This window comes from Marmota monax, unplaced genomic scaffold (genome assembly GCF_021218885.2).
Source record: "Marmota monax isolate L192 unplaced genomic scaffold, Marmota_monax_Labrador192_F-V1.1 WCK01_AAM20220418_F8-fsc00108, whole genome shotgun sequence".
In the NCBI taxonomy this organism is placed as follows: Eukaryota; Metazoa; Chordata; class Mammalia; order Rodentia; family Sciuridae; genus Marmota; species Marmota monax.
The window spans coordinates 6,323,733-6,340,231 of NW_026694593.1; the positions used below are offsets into that span (position 1 = coordinate 6,323,733).

At 38.8% G+C, this 16,499-nt stretch overlaps 1 protein-coding gene and 1 non-coding gene across 3 annotated transcripts in view; both read left to right on the forward strand.

Annotated features, from left to right (window-relative positions):
• Positions 1–16,499, forward strand: part of Otud7b (OTU deubiquitinase 7B) — a 61,784-nt gene that overhangs the window by 38,666 nt on the left and 6,619 nt on the right. For both annotated transcript variants that reach the window (XM_046421927.2, XM_046421928.2), the window contains exons 3-11: positions 2,418–2,606; positions 5,140–5,367; positions 7,033–7,134; positions 8,146–8,273; positions 12,220–12,332; positions 13,161–13,288; positions 13,808–13,957; positions 14,531–14,645; positions 15,557–15,641. In XM_046421927.2, coding sequence (XP_046277883.1) covers positions 2,418–2,606; positions 5,140–5,367; positions 7,033–7,134; positions 8,146–8,273; positions 12,220–12,332; positions 13,161–13,288; positions 13,808–13,957; positions 14,531–14,645; positions 15,557–15,641 — 1,238 coding nt within the window. The remainder of the gene's footprint in view (positions 1–2,417; positions 2,607–5,139; positions 5,368–7,032; positions 7,135–8,145; positions 8,274–12,219; positions 12,333–13,160; positions 13,289–13,807; positions 13,958–14,530; positions 14,646–15,556; positions 15,642–16,499) is intronic.
• LOC124077563 (U6 spliceosomal RNA) lies at positions 5,495–5,600 on the forward strand. Its single transcript, XR_006846650.1, has one exon. It is a non-coding gene; the product is annotated as a U6 spliceosomal RNA (small nuclear RNA).

Sequence of the window (16,499 nt, forward strand, 5' to 3'; positions counted from 1 at the left end):
TTGTGTCTCTTTTTTAGTCTTTTATTTTTTCCTTTTAATGTTAACTCTGGTTGTAGTTTAAAAAAAAAATTAAAGCTGGTGTACCATGGTGCACACATTTAATCCTAGTTACTTGGGAAGCTAAAGCAGGAGAGGCTGAAATTGGAGACAGCAAGTTTGAGGCGAGCTAAGTAACTTAGCAAGACCCTGTCTTAAAATCTAATAAAGGACTGGGGATATAGTTCAGTGATAAAACACAGTCTACCTGAGTTCAATCCCCAGTACCACAAAAAAGCAAAACAAAACACGAGAAACTAAATTAGGGAGGGGAGAGAGATAAGCAGCTGAGAAACCAGTTAATTTCCCTCAGAAAAGAACAAAAACCAACCTCAGCATGGTGGCACATGCCTGTAATCCCAGACTCTCAGGAGGCTGAGGTAGGAGGATTCTGTGTTCAAAGCCAGCCTCAGCAAAAGTGAGGCACTTAGCAACTCAGTGAGACCCTGTCTCTAAATACAAAATAGGGCTGGCGATGTGGCTCAGTGGTTGAGTACCCCTGAGTTAATCCCAGGTCCCCACCCCACCCCACCAAAGAAAGAAAAAGAAAAAGACCAGATGAAAATTATGAGGAACTAAAACAGATCCAGTGCTCAAGATATGTTATTTGTTTGTTCATTCATTCATTCATGAACTTAGGAAAAACTACCATTTATTTAACAAATATTTATTGAGTGCCTAAATTATAATGTAAGGTATTGAGTGCTTCAGAAAACCACAGGGTTTGATGAGGTGCTTTGTGATTTTAATTGGGCAGTCAGGGGAGGCCTTATTAAGAATGTGACATTTGAAGCTAATTAGGAGTTGTCCGTGTAGATACATTGTAGGAAAGAGCTTTTGAGGCAGTGTAGATAGTCAGTGGGGAGACCCTACAGTGGGAGCATCTTAGCCTGTTCTAGTCAGTGGTGAATGGAGAAGAGTGAGTAGAGGGAGTTGAACAAATGGGGAATTTAATGGTTTAAAAATGAAATCATCAAGCATGAATGATTAGTACGGCTTAACTGGAAAATTCTAATAATAAGAACAATAGCTACAGCAGTAAATGCATATATCCTGCTTTCTGCATACCAAGCACTATTCCGCATTCTTTTAACTTATTTCATCTTTATAACAGCCCTGAGGTATAGATACTGATATTATCATCTGCATTTTCATAGATAAGGAAATTGAAGCTCAGAGAAAAGGGTGGAAAAGTAGGCCAGGTCATAGAAATCCTTGAATATTACGCAAAGAAGCCTTGTTTTTATTCTGTAGGTAGTGGTGAGCCATTACATAAAGATTTTGATCATGGAACGAAATGACCAGAACTGTGCTTTAGAAAGATGAATCTCCTGGGATTCTTTAGAGTGGATTGGATGAGGGACACTAGGTGATAAGAATTGAATTAAGGTAATGGTAGATGGAATAACTAAAGTGTAAATAATTATGCAATATATAATTATTAAATAATTTAACTGGAGAAAGCAATAGGAAAATCCATTATAACCAATCCACGCCTAGGGGCATTTCTTCAGTAGAGTAGTGATTCTTATGTTTGGGGGTATGGTTATCTTCAATAAGCTGATAATGTCTATCAATGCTTTCTCTAGAAAAATACACACTCATAATTTTATAAACAACTTCAAGTGGCTTAGAACACCCTAGAGTTACACCTAGGCTAAGAACCTCTTGGATTCCAGAATAAAGAGACCTGGGCTTAAGTTCTGCTGGGCCCTGGTGCAAGCAAGTGTCTTGAACAATTCACTTCTCTAAGATTTTTTTCCTTTATCTATGAAAGAAAGTTTTTAGATCTCTGAGGGCCCTTTGAGTTTAGAGAGAGAAAGTTTCTAACCTCATGAAGCTTATTAAGGAAATAGACAATAAATATAAAGAAAATTGAAATTTTAGCTGGAGTGTATGCCTGTAATCCCAGCAATTTGGGAGGCTGAGGCAGAGGATCTTGAGTTCAAAGCCAGGCTCAGCAGATTAGTGAGGCACTTAGCAACTCAGTGAGACTCTGTCTCTAAATAAAATATAAAAAGGGATGGGGATGTGGCTCAGTGGGTAAGCACCCTGGATTCAATCCCTGGCACAAAAAAAAAAAAAAAAAAAAAAAAAAGAAGAAGAAGAAAATTGACATTTTAGATCAAAATATTTTGAAGAAAATTAAAACACTGTGGGGTTCTGGGAATGCAGAATAGCTGTATTTCTGGTTTGGCCAAACTGTGAATAAATTCATTTTTCTTTCTATAAAAAAAAAAAAGAAAATTAAAACAGGATAAGGAAAGAATATGATTGCAATGTGTATTAATATATTTTACCAATTTTGATATCGTCTTTTTGTCCTCCAGTTTCTCTCTACTCTGAGCATATAATTTGCTTTTTGCTTTGTTTCCTGATAGGAAAGAATTGGGATGTGAGTGCTGCCCTCAGTGATTTCGAACAGCTACGTCAAGTTCATGCTGGGAACCTGCCCCCACCCTTCAGTGAAGGGAGTAGTGGCTCCAAGACCCCTGAAAAGGGGTGTTCTGATAGAGAGTCCACTCGCCCTCTACGACCCATCCTACAGCGGCAGGATGACATCATTCAAGGTACTGGGCTAACTGAGGGATGTTTCTGTATAGGGAGTAGGAGGGGTGGGAATTGCTAAACAGATTCAGAAAGTTTGGTGATCCTTTGGAGATGTTTTCTTTCCTTACTCTTATCTCCAGCCAAACCCACATTGAGATGGTGTCAATCTGTCCAGGGGCCAGAGCCCCTTACTGTCTCTCTGCATCTTGAGTGTTATCCTGAATAAAGGCCTTCTTCAGATAGTGTAAAAGAAATAGAGGAAGGAGGGTAACAATCTAATTATTGAGATAAAGCGTATATAAGGGTAGAATTAAGAGTCGGTCACTGCCATCTGCCTCTTTGGAGAGTAATTTATTTATTTATTTATTTATTTTTTAGAGAGAGAGAGAATTTTAATATTTATTTTTTAGTTTCCGGCGGACACAATGTCTTTCTTTCTTTGTATGTGGTGCCGAGGATCGAACCCGGGGCCGCACGCATGCCAGGCGAGCACGCTACCGCTTGAGCCACATCCACAGCCCGAGTAATTTGTTAATATTTGCCAGTATCTATCAAAATTTGAAAAATTATATACTCTTTAACTCAACAATTTCATTTCTAAAAATTCATCACATATATGTGTATTTGTATGTATTTTACTTACTTACTTATTTATTTTTGTGCCAGGGATTGAACCAAGGGGCTCTTAACACTGAGCCACATCCCTAGCCCTTTTTAATATTTTAAGACAGGTTCTCGCTAAGTTACTGAGGCTGGCTTTGAACTTGTGATCCTCTTGCCTCAGCCTTCCAAGCCACTGGGATTATAGGCATATATCTCCTTTAAATAAACAAATACATAAATATATACACATGCAATGTGACTATTTCATAATAATTAAAACTTGATGATAATTTTTAATGCCCATTAATAAAAAAGTGGTTAAATAAATTATAATCATCCATATTGTGGAATACTCTCAGTCATTAGAAAGAATTAGGTAGAACTGAATGATATTTTAGAAAAAAAGTCTCTAAAAATATATTCTGAATGGTAAGATTTATTAAAATGTATGTAGCATGCTCCTTGTATTTTAAAAATACAATTTAAAAAGCTATATGTGCTTCTGTGTCCCTAAAAATTTCCAGAAGGATATAAAAGTTTGTCTCTGTGGAAGGGTTCAAGGATTTTGATTGCAAGGGAAACTTCTTTATCCCTTTTGATACTATTTTTATTTATTTTTTTTACCATGGTCAGGCAGACATGTGGTACTTTTTATTTATTTGTATTTATTTATTTATTTATTTATTTTTGGTACTGAGGATTGACCCCAGAGGTACTTAACCACTGAGTCACATCCCCAGTCCTTTTTTAAATTTTGAGACATGGTCTCACTAAGTTGCATGGGACTTTGTTAAGTTGCTGAGGCTGAACTTGAACTAGCAGTTCTCCTGCCTCAGCCTCCCGAGTTGCTAGGCTTATAGGTGTGCACCACCACTTTAAAAAGTGCACATGGTACTTTTTAAGTTTCTAAAAAATATTTTAAAATAATATCACTATTACTTCATAGTTGGTGAGGTGGCACATGCATATAATCCCGGTAACTTTTGGAAGGCTGATGCATGAAGCTTGCAAGTTTGAAGCCAGCGTAGGCAGCTTAGTGAGAACCTGTCTCAAAAAATAAAAAGGGGCTGAGGATATAACTCAGTGGTAAAGTGCCTCTGGGTTCAATCCCTAGTAATGGGGTTGGAGGGAAATTTATTTTGTGCATCTCATCTCTGGGAAATACTGAATCGAGAATGGCTACCCTACACTTGAACTCGATTCCTCTGTGATAATTATTATATAACTTAAGCCATGCAAATGAATTATAATACTACACTAAGTAGATTGCACTCACAGTGAAATATTGGTGGGGGAATTACAAGTGCTACATATTCAAAACAGATGAAATGATTTAGGGCACTATCTATATTACTCTTTACCTCTGTAGCATGTTAAGAATTGACTGTCCCTATAAATTTCTGATAAATGAGAATATCAAGAAAAGATGAAGTAAATAGTATAAATAGGTGTTTTTGATGGTAAGATGAAAGTTCCTGTGTGAATAAGATTCTGTTAATTTTCTTTTCTATAATGGAAATTCTTTCCACATTCTCCAAGACCCTGAGAAGTATCAGAGAGACTATTAGACTAAATCTAGTCTAATGAGACCCCATTTCCCTCTTCCTTCTACCAAACCACGATCAAGTTACTAAAGGATCAAGTTGCAAACCCTCTCATATTGAAAATAGAAGTGGAAGAATACAGTCATAGGAAGAGGATGGTGAGGCAAATTTCAAACAAGGGTAGAAAGAGGAATGTATATTTGGTGCTAATTGGTGCCTGCAAAAATGTCGCTTTCTGTATTTCTTCAGTTTTACTTGGCTTGAGAAAAAGGGCCATGATGTTTAGAAGCTGGTTAGACTCAGTTTTTCCCTGATGGAAACCCTGTCAAGAGGTAACCATCACATCAGTGGAGAGTTCTCTGAGTGGGTTATGTATGTTCTAAGGTGACTCCATTTCTCATTGCAGAAAAACGCCTGTCTAGGGGCATCTCCCACGCCAGCTCCAGCATTGTTTCCCTGGCCCGGTCCCATGTCTCCTCCAATGGTGGGGGTGGGGGGAGCAGTGAGCACCCCCTGGAAATGCCCATCTGTGCCTTCCAGCTTCCAGATCTCACTGTGTACAATGAAGACTTCCGCAGCTTCATAGAGAGAGACCTCATTGAGCAGTCCATGCTGGTTGCCTTGGAACAGGCAGGTCAGTGAGTGCTTCATCTCCAGTGTTCTTCCCTCTATTCTGTACCTGTAGATAACCACCTGGAAGGGCTGGCCTTGATCAATAGCTTCTAGTGTGTGATCTGAATGCAGTCAAAGTCAGAGGTCAGGTGCTCACTTCCATACCACATATACTAAAATTGGATCAATATATAGAGATTAGCACAGTCCTTGTACAAGGATGATACATAAATTTGTAAAACATTCCATAAAAAAAAGCAGTAGTCAGATAAACATGTACTGAGCTAGTGCTTTCTAAAGTTACAGGAAAGGATACAGATTAGACATTTTATTTTGGAAGTTTCGTATTTGATAGAAAGGAAACCATATATATATATATATATATATATATGTATGTAAAAGGCCTAGGAATCAGTACCTAAAAATCAATGTATGAAAGAGCACAAACTAATTATAATTGGCTGTGGAGCACCCTTGAGAACAGAGTACTATTGATATAGATGATGCAGTAGAAGTCAGACCTATCTATATGAACCTTTCCCCTTAAATCTATTTACTTTAACATTTGTGTTTGTCTTAAACTATTAAAATTAGTTAATATAGAGCAAGGCAGCTGGGAATCCTGGGAAAAGTTCACTTGTTAAAAAACTCTCATCGGGTATGATGACGCACGCCTGTGGCTCAGGAGGCTGAGGCAGGAGGATCTCAAGTTCAAAGCCAGCCTCAGCAAAAGTGAGGTGCTAAGCAACTCAGTGAGACCCTGTCCCCTAAATAAAATACAGAATAGGGCTGGGGATGTGGCTCAGTTGTTGAGTGCCCCTGAGTTTAATACCTGGTGTACCCCCCAAAAAAACCCAAAACAAAAAAAACTCCCATGGGAGAAAGACTGGAGGGGAGGTGGGGCATACTAAGGGAGTGTTTATTTTTCCTTTTGTACCTGTCTATATTAATTACATGCATTTATAGTTTTTTAAAAAGTTAGCAAGTCATCTGGGCTAGTGAAATTTAGGCCAGTTTTTTTTTCTGTAGTTCAAGAAAACTTTTAAACAAAGTTTTTAAGTAAATATATTTATTTTTAACTAAAGTATTTCCTCCTGTAAATAATGGGAAGTAGTAGATGACTATACAGAATCAAGGCTCATTTTCTTGGGTGTTTCATATACTTTGTCTTATTGCTTTTGTCTTTAAAGTCATACCACATACGTGCTGATATGCTGATTATCACATATGCAGATAATACAGAGTTGTATTTGTTATATTGATAATGGATTTATACTGAGTTTTGTTGCCACAGTATTTACAGATCTTCTGACCAGAGTGAAGAAATCAGGGCCAGTCCAAGTAGCCAGCAGTTTCAATCTTAGCACAATTGACATCTTGGGCCTGATAATTCTTTGTTGCGCAAGCTGCCTTGTGCATTATATTTAGAAGCATCCCTTGTCTCTTCCTCACTAGATGCTAGTAGCAAATCCCCTGCCAGTTTTGGTAAGCAAATATATCTCCATACATTGCCTAAAGTTTTCTTAGAACAAAATTGTCCCTACTTAAGATCCATTGATCTAACCAGTTATGCTCACCAGATTCTGACTGACTAAATATGTCTTAAGAAGATTTAGAGTAATAGAACAATGGTTTTATTCTGGGTAGTACTCCTAGAGGAGGCTAATCTGCTGTCATGTTTCTCCAGGACGTTTGAATTGGTGGGTTAGTGTGGACCCCACCTGTCAGAGGCTGCTTCCTTTGGCAACTACTGGAGATGGGAACTGCCTTCTGCATGCAGCCTCTCTTGGTGAGTCTTGAAAACAGCTTTCTATACCCTGGTAGAAAGGAAGAAATTGAATCAAATCTTATGTGTAGGACTTGACGCAACCAAATTGATCCTTGGCAGAAGTTAGTACACAGCAGTTTTTTTTTTTTTTTGTGTGTGTGTGTGTGTGTGTGCAGGAGATGGGAGAGAGCCCTGTCCTGGTTTTTCAGTCTTGTTGAGGTGAACACAGGGTTTAGCTTAATCCCCAGTCTGTGAGCTGACTTCTAGGTATAATGAGCAACACTAAGCAAGCAATATACAACTCTGTGTGTGCGTGTGTGTGTAAAATTCTACTTGATAGTTATTCCTTTGGTGTATAAAAAAGATGTTTTCAGTAGTCCTTTTGTGTGTGTGTGGTGCTGCGGGTTGAACCCAGGGCCTGTGCATTCAAGGCAAGCACTCTACCAACTAATCTAGATCCCCAGCCCTTCAGCAGTCCTTTTTGACACTTACTTACTTTAACTTACTAAACCTATCCATAACTCAATACATTATTTGCTCTTAGTTTTAAAAAAGTTCTCCACTTTCTAGCCATTCCTCAAGCTTGGATACTGATTGCTGTGTGCCAGATCAGTCTTGTCTGCCACTATTCTGTATTTAAGTTTGTTAGAATTGCCTCAGGAATGAGGGCTTCCTGTCAGGAGTTTGTGGGAGGTGTTATATCCCTCACTCTCAGGTTCTCAAAGTCTCTAAACCTCCAGAGTAGGAGCATCCTTTCTTGATTAGTACTTCTTCCCTAAATTACATCTAGAGTTTCTTTGAACGTGGTCTTTAGCCTGATTTTCTTCATGCCAATGTCTGTGTATCATAATTAATAATTTCATGTACAAGGGGTTCAGAGTGAAGCTTAGCGGTAGAGCACTTGCCTAGATTGTTCAAGGCCCTGTATTTAATCCCGAGAACTGTAAAAAACAAAAACAAAACCACAAACCACAATTAGTAAGTGGAGTTGAGTCAGGTAAGGCTCCTTTATGTCATGCTTTCTTGCCATAGGGATGTGGGGTTTCCATGATCGGGACTTGATGCTGAGGAAAGCTCTGTATGCACTGATGGAGAAGGGAGTCGAGAAGGAAGCACTGAAAAGGCGCTGGAGGTGGCAGCAAACCCAGCAGAACAAGGAGGTAGGAGGCCTGGGGGGGGGCACCTTGTGTCCTCACATTACCAACTTAGCGAAGTTATCCAGAGACGAATAAAATCAATCATCAGTATTATTTCCCTTGTAATCCTGAAAGTTATGGAAAATGCAAGTGACCTATACCATAGGGTAAATGCTGTCTGATACAATCATAAGAACTGGTGTAGGGAAGCTGAGACTTAAAAAGAGGTGTCTAACATTGTGCTTTTCATATGAAAGATAATACCTTCCGTGGCAGTGTTTTGCAAAATGAGGTATGAAAATTCTAAGGATTTTTTATTTTGGTTTTTGGCTTAAAATAAGGCTAGATTAATTTTTAAGGACTTATGTTTTCAAATTCTTATAGAATGTTAGTGCTTAAGTTTTTGGATGCATATACTCAGTTTTAGATGGATTAAAAATTGAAAAAAAAGTAGCAATAGATTATCTGTACTTTCCATCCTCATAACAGAGGTTGGGCAAAATGAAACAGCCCTGTCTATTTCATGTATGTTTATAAAGGTAATTGCTTTCCTATTCCAATAATAGAATAGCAGAGCCTAAAATATATATTATCTATCTCTTTGCAGAAAAAGTTGACTGATCCCTTCTCTTTAATAATGATATTATAATTTACATAAAATAATAGACCTCCATAGTCCCTTTTTTCTTGGTTCTGTCTTTTATGCTTATATCCCCTGCTCTTCATGTATATCTGGGTTTTTTGTTTGTTTGGGGGGGCATGTTTTGGTTGTTTCTGGCATTGAATATGAGAATATCTCTTCAGAAGCTTTCTCTGTCCTTCTATCTAGTTTCTTTTTTTCCTCCTTTGACTGTATTATTATAACTGGTAATGATATAGAACTAAGAGTTTATTTTATTTAGAATTTTTTTTATGTCCTATCTGAGCATGGTGGTGCACACCTATAATTCCAGTGGCTTGGGAGGCTGAGGTAGGAGGATCACAAGTTCAAAGCCAGCCTCAGCAACTTAGAGAAGCCCTGTCTGTAAATGAAAAATGGCCAGGGATGTGGTTCAGTGATTAAGTACCCCTGGATTCAGTCCCTGGTATAAAGAAAAAAAAAATTTATGTCCTAAGTTTTAAAATATATAAGAAAGATGTATTGTTTCTTTCTCAAAAATTATATCCAGAGAGCTAGGAATATAGCTCAGTTGGTAGAGTGCTTGTGTAGCATGCATAAGGCCCTGTAATCCCCAGCATCACAAAGAAACAAAACAAAGATTTTAGTTGTCAATTAAGATGATATTAAGATTAGAATCCTGTTCGTAATCAGCCAATAAATATTAGAAATAAATCCATGGGCAAAGCAATATAAGTGATATTCTTTTGGGGGGGGGTAGGTTACTGGGAATTGAACTCAGGGGCACTCAACCACTGATCCATATCCCCAGCCCTAGTTTGTATTTTAGAGACGGTCTCACTGAGTTGCTTAACACCTCACTTTTGCTGAGGCTGGCTTTGAACAGACAATCCTCCTGTCTCAGCCTCTCGAGCCTCTGGGATTACAGGCGTGCACCACCGCGCCTGGCAAGTGACAATCTTTCTTGCCACAAAACTTGGGCTTGGCACTGTGGAAAGTGTCTTTTGTCTGAGCTAGAGTCAGTCTAGCAAATCAGTAGTTAGCTTTGCTTCTTCACCTGAACCTTAGATTTGACTGCTCCAGGGACAAGAAGAGGACAAACAAGAGCATACCAATTATGAAGTGAAAATTATGGAAATAGTCAAAATAGGTGTGCCCAATTCCAGCTTTTAAATCTCTTATCATTATTATTTTATTTTAAGATGGGGTTAGATTATGATGCTATTTAGACAGGAGACCCTCAAGTACCTGAGTTCTATCCTAAGTTTACCTCCTTTCCTTCCAAAAGAAAAAATGCATAGTAGCTAATGAAGGAGCAATCATTTTACTTCTTTTGCTCAGCACAATGCAAGTTCCATACTAGAAATGTGGCCTATGTAATTGTCTTAGGTTAGAAGTGTGTGGCATTGTACCCAGCCTTGGCAGGGGGAATGGGAAGAGGATTGAGGAGCTTCTTTTGGCTTACTCTAGTACCAAACACCAAACTTAATTAGTTTTGATTTCTCAAGCCTTCTTGGTTTTTGTTCAAATTAATGGTAAAGCCTAATATTTTCTTAATGATAAGGTTAGAAGTATATGCCACCTAGTGGTTATGTGCATTAAAAATAGGAATCAGAAATAGGCAAGAGGAAGTCAGATCCTCCTGGGGGGGGGGGGGAGAGATTGAGATTGAGATTATATGAGAGTGACTAGAATCTTCCACATATAATTTGTGCATTGTTCTTTTTATCTTTAATTGAAATGAAATTTGTAATAGCATTTATAAATTGAAAATAGCTTTTTGTCTTTTTTACTAAAAATGCTTAAAATAGCTCTTAAATTCTTCATGTTTCTAATGTGATCCTTCTACTGTTAAATACTGTTGGTATTTAATTAAACAGTATAAATTCATTTTAATACTGATATAAGCCAAATAAAGTCTAAAAAGTAAACTTGTCTCTCAAATTATCATATACATGCTAAAGCCAGTATGATATTTTTAAATCATACCACTACACACACTCCTTTAATAAAAATTACAGTTTTACTTAACTTGTATTTACTGATTACTGATCACAAATTAGGCACTGAACACATTACATAAAACACCGTCCTGGCTTTTAAGAGCAGTAGTAGGAAATGGATTTCAAACACATAATTGCAACAAAATGAAACAGGTATGAAGAAAAGGCACAAAAAAGGAGTGTTTAAATTACTAGGGATATTTAGGAAGGACTTCACAGAGGAGAGGTACTTGAGTTTTATCCTGAAAGTTTAGAAATTACCAGATAGACAAGTGGACTACAACAGGCAGAAAAGGAGCAACTAAGACAAAAGCTCAGAGGTACAAAACAACGTGATGCACTTCAGGTACTACTTTTAAATCAGGGAGCTATTCAACTAGATAAGTGGGTAGGGGCCAGGAAGTGGGTGTTACATGCAGTGGGAAGGAGTTTCAACTAAGTCAGTCAGACAATGAGGATTACTAAAAAAATTCTCATCAGGACACAAACATCATCAGATTTTAACTTTAGAAAAAGTTTTCCAGTAGCATTGTAGAAAGCTGGTTAGAAGAGTACATGAGTACATGACTAGAGGTAACAAACAAGTTGGGGGTGCACTGAAGTAGTTAATGCTTCATAATTATTGACTGAAGGGATCCAGATATGACGTGGGTAAAGGAAGGAAAGGAATCTTAGATAATTCCCTGGTTTCTCGTTTGGGTATTAGGATGATAATTGATGGTGTTCACTAAGGTAAGAATATAGAAAGAAGAATGAGTTTGGGCAGAGACAGAAGTTGTTACGTCAAGAATTTGAGGTAGCTCTGGACAGGTAGAAGTATCTAATTGGTAGTTGGATATGTGAATAATAGAAATTAAGAAGTAATATGGGCTTAGAGATAAGGATTTGAGAGGTCATCTTGGGGATTTTAGAGAGTCCACTGAATTTGACAATTTTTTAAAAAATACGTTTATTTTATTTATTTATTTTTCTTATGGTGCTGAAGATCGAACCCAGGGCTAGGAGAGTGCTCTACTGCTGAGCCACAACCCCAGCCCCTGAATTTGGCAATTTGAAAGACTTATCCGTTACTAGAGTTAGGTGAAGTGATATGTCGGGGATTGGGAGAGTAGGATGAAAGGCAGAAATAAAAACCAGATTGTAATGGGTCAGAAAAGAATAGAAGATTTTTAAAATGTGAGAAAGATAATAGACTGTTCTTTCTATGGATTTTGACTTTAAAAGGGAAGAAATTTGATTTTGTGGTACAATTGTAAATCAAGTACTAAGAGACTAATTAATTAAAATGGGTATTTCCTCTTAGAATCTTGCTTCTCATTGCTTGGCATCCCCTGCTTATCTTTCATAGTCAGGGCTGGTATATACAGAGGATGAATGGCAGAAGGAATGGAATGAACTGATCAAACTTGCCTCAAGTGAACCCCGAATGCATCTAGGTACCAATGGAGCCAATGGTGGTGGGTAAGTGTGGCAAAATGGGGAGGAGGAAAGAATTTTTCTGGAGTTTTCTGTCTAGACAGCACTGTGCTAAGAGGTTGTTTAAAGGAAAGAGAGGACCCGTGACAAGGGCACACTTGTAAAAGCACGGTATGTTCTCTGTATTTGAACACACTTATACCACAGTGGATGATGGGGTGGAGGGGGGAGTGAGACTAAAGGCAATAGTAGTAACAATCCAGGCAAGAGGGCTGAGGGTGTGCGAGTGATAGACTAAAGATAGGTCAGAAGAGACAGGGACAGGAGACACACAGGAGATGGAATTGATCTAACCACATGATTAATTGAAGCTTGAGATAAAAAATGGGAATATTTCACAAATTTCTGATTAAGCTACTGAGTAGAATGTGAGGCTATTTTTTAAGGGAACACAGAAAAAGGAATTTTGGAATTTTCTTTTGTAAGACATGATTAGTACAAATTGTGGGTGTTTGTGGTAGGTAAGATAAGCAGGATGAGGTTATGCTGTTGTGTATTGGGCCACTGGATAAGAGAAATGAGGGACTTGTTGAGCAAGATGAATATTAAGAGACAGGGATTACCTTTAACTTCCAAATGCCACCTTAGCCACAGAGCCTTCAAATATTCTTTCTTGGGTTTCCCTATTTGTGAAATGGAAGTAGAAACAGCTAGTAATAAAATAATCAGCTAGATCAGTGGTAGCCTTAAGATTGAAAACAAGGAAAGGACTTGCTTTTCCCTGTCTTCAGAATTGGTCTTCAGGGCTCTCACTTTGTTTTTCCTGCTTCCTTCCACTGCGCCCCTTCCACCTGTTCTCTTCTCCAACTCCAGGGTGGAAAGTTCAGAGGAGCCTGTCTATGAGAGCCTAGAAGAGTTCCATGTCTTTGTCCTTGCTCATGTGCTTAGGAGGCCCATCGTCGTCGTGGCAGACACCATGCTGAGGGACTCTGGAGGAGAAGGTGAGTCAGCCAGCCAGGCCTCATTCCACCCTGAGCACCCACTATTGGCAGAGCCTTGGAATAAACACCAGGAAGAGAGCAGAAAAGTGGGTGTATAAGCCAGGCAGTGCACACCCAGTGGCTTGGGAGGCTGAGGCAGGAGGATCACAAGTTCAAAGCCAGCCTTAGCAACTTAGCAAGGCCCTGTCTCAAAATAGAAAGGGCTAGGGATGTGACTCAGTTGCTAAGCACCCCTGGGTTCAATCCTGGTTCCAAAAAAAAAAAAAAAAAAAAAGAAGAAGAAAGAAAAGAAAAATATATAGACTTTTAGTGGGGGAAGAAAAGATACATATTAGAACAAATGCAAAATTCTGAAGAGATTCAGAGTAAAGCAGTTGGGGTTAATTGCTGAGACTTCTTTGGAAACAATTATTAAAGAAGTTGGAATGAAAGTGGGGACTCAGTTGGCAGAGGCAGGTGGAGGGATTTTCCACTAGGCAAGAACACAGCCTTAGTAATAATCTCTATGGTTTCCTACAGCATTTGCCCCTATTCCCTTTGGGGGAATCTATCTGCCCTTGGAGGTCCCAGCCAGCCAGTGTCACCGATCTCCTTTGGTGCTCGCCTATGATCAGGCCCACTTTTCTGCACTTGTGTCCATGGAGCAGAAGGAGAATGCCAAGGAACAAGGTGCTAAATGCATGTCTATGTCTCTAGTGTCCTTTGGTCTGCATTATTTTCACTTAGAAGAGTGGAAATGAGAGCTAACATAGGAGGAAAGAATTAAGGGCAACATACAAGCCCACACAATGCATGTTGGTACTCTTTTCCTAAGTTATACAGTACACCAGAGTTTTTGAATTAAAAAATCAAAAGGTTTGAGGGGGGAACATAAATTATATTCCTTGCTCTGGAGAAAAGGGCTCATGGATTAAGGTCACATACCACCTTTTAAAAGGTGCTTTGCTGCATTTGTCTTTATCTTAATGACTCTGAATTCCCTGAATAAACAACTCAAGAATATCATGAGAGTTAGTTGACTGACTGGTGGGGAGTCATGGAGATTAGTGGCCTAAATTGTGTGTTGGGAGGTAGGGGAAAACTAGCCTATTGTTTTTTAATGCCTGGGATCATTCACATGTAAGAATTGAGAAGTGACTATGACTAGAGACTTGTATATGATTTTAGTGAAGTCAGTTTGTGTTCAGTTGCCTTCCTCTCTCCTCAAGGAGATTTCTTGACGGCATCTTTTTTCCTCCCCAGCTGTGATCCCACTTACAGATTCAGAGCATAAGCTGTTGCCCTTGCACTTTGCTGTGGACCCAGGAAAGGGCTGGGAGTGGGGCAAAGATGACAATGACAATGTTCGATTGGCCAGGTGAGGCAGGCCTAGCCTTTCCATCCTATTTTGTAGCTGGACTCTCTTCCATAAGCAGGGGCTATGTCCTGGGGATTTTTCTTAGCTCAGAGGCCAGACAGTTGCATCTTAACTGAAGTTTCTTTGGGAAGAGGGGTTAGGCACCAAGACTTTTGCATATTGTGGGTGCTTTGTCTTCCTGTGAAAGATGGGAATCCTGGGGCCTCAGCCATTCTTTTCTTAACAGTAGGAAGAATGTTCCTCCATTCATACATCCCAGAATCACCAAAGCAGTGGTCAGAAAATCAAATCACACTTTATCTCAGCTTAATTGAAAAGAATTTTAAATAACTGACCAAATTAGTTTGCTGTGGGTTTTGTCTTTCTGGAGTTTAGTCAGCAATAAAAATACATTCCCTCTCACTCTCCGTGGCCTGTTTAACTTCTTTCTGCCTCCCAGCATATGAACGTAAAAGTTCTTCCCTTACATTTTACCTGGTGCTTCCTTCTTTGGGCCTCTGAAACTTTGGGAACTGGCTGAAGGAGTTTGATTTTAAAGTCCAGCATTTATGGCTTTTTAAAAATAAGTCCTCACCTAATATTATTATAATAATGGCTATTGTTTAGTATTTCGTATTTTCCAGACATGGCTGTGCCCTTTCTAAACACTATTTTAACACAATGCCACAGGATAGATATGATTATCGACACCCATTATTAACTCAAGCTGAGTTTCAGGGAGGTTGAAGTGACTTGTTCAAGGACAAAAGTTTAGTAATTGGTGGAGCTTTGATTAAAACCCATTTCTGTTTGAGTCCTAAGCCGTGTGTAGAGGCCCCTCCATCCACCTTTCTTCTCAACTATATCATACCCCTTTTCTTTACTAGATCACATTAAGTTTTTAAATCCTTTTTTTTTTCTCCTTTTCACAGTGTAATTCTGTCCCTAGAGGTTAAATTGCATTTGCTGCATAGCTACATGAATGTGAAGTGGATCCCATTGTCTTCTGATGCACAGGTGAAAGCTTCTTCCATCCCTACCCACATTTGCCTCACTTTCAGTGACAGAATAAGGAGATCTGATTAGTGCTTACCTTCTAAATCTGTTCTGAGAGGTAGCTTACGCATCAAGGTTAGGAGTAATGGGAAGATGTCAGATAATTTCCAAAGGATACCTTTTCCTACCTTGCTACCTGTTAGTTTCCTCTGTGGACTATATTTCTCCAATCAGGCTCTGCTTTCTTATACTAAAATGCGGTCTTTAAGAAACATTTTCTAGGGCTGGGGTTGTAGCTCAGCTGTAGAGTGCTCACCTAGCAGGTGTAAGGCCCTGGGTTCGATCCTCAACTCCACATAAAAATAAATAAATAAAATAAAGGTATTGTGTCCAACTACAACTAAAAAATAAATTTTTTAAAAAAGGAAACATTTTCTAGGAACTGGGATGTAGCTCAATGGTAGAGCCACTTGCCTAGCACATATAAGCCCCTGGGTTCAATCTGTAGTACAACAAAACAAACAAAAACATTTTCTGATGAACCTGAGGTTGTCATTACTTTGTCCCAATCATGCTGTAGTTAGACCTGTTTTAGGCACCAGGAGGAGACAGAATTTTTTCAGGAGTTTTGGGACCCCGGGGGTTCTAAGTTAGAACAGCAGGAACAAGAGAAAATTGATGAACATCAGAGTGCTAAAGTTTAAAAGGATGGTTGGGCTTTGTTGGTTGTGACTAGCCAAGACTTCCTTTAGATTAATTTTGAGCAGTACTTGATATAGAGATGTTTATAATAAAGGACATTCTGGTATCTGAAATATTCTTCCTCCTTACCCAGAAGCTGAGTATTGTATGGTTGCACGGTTGTTCACCATACAATAC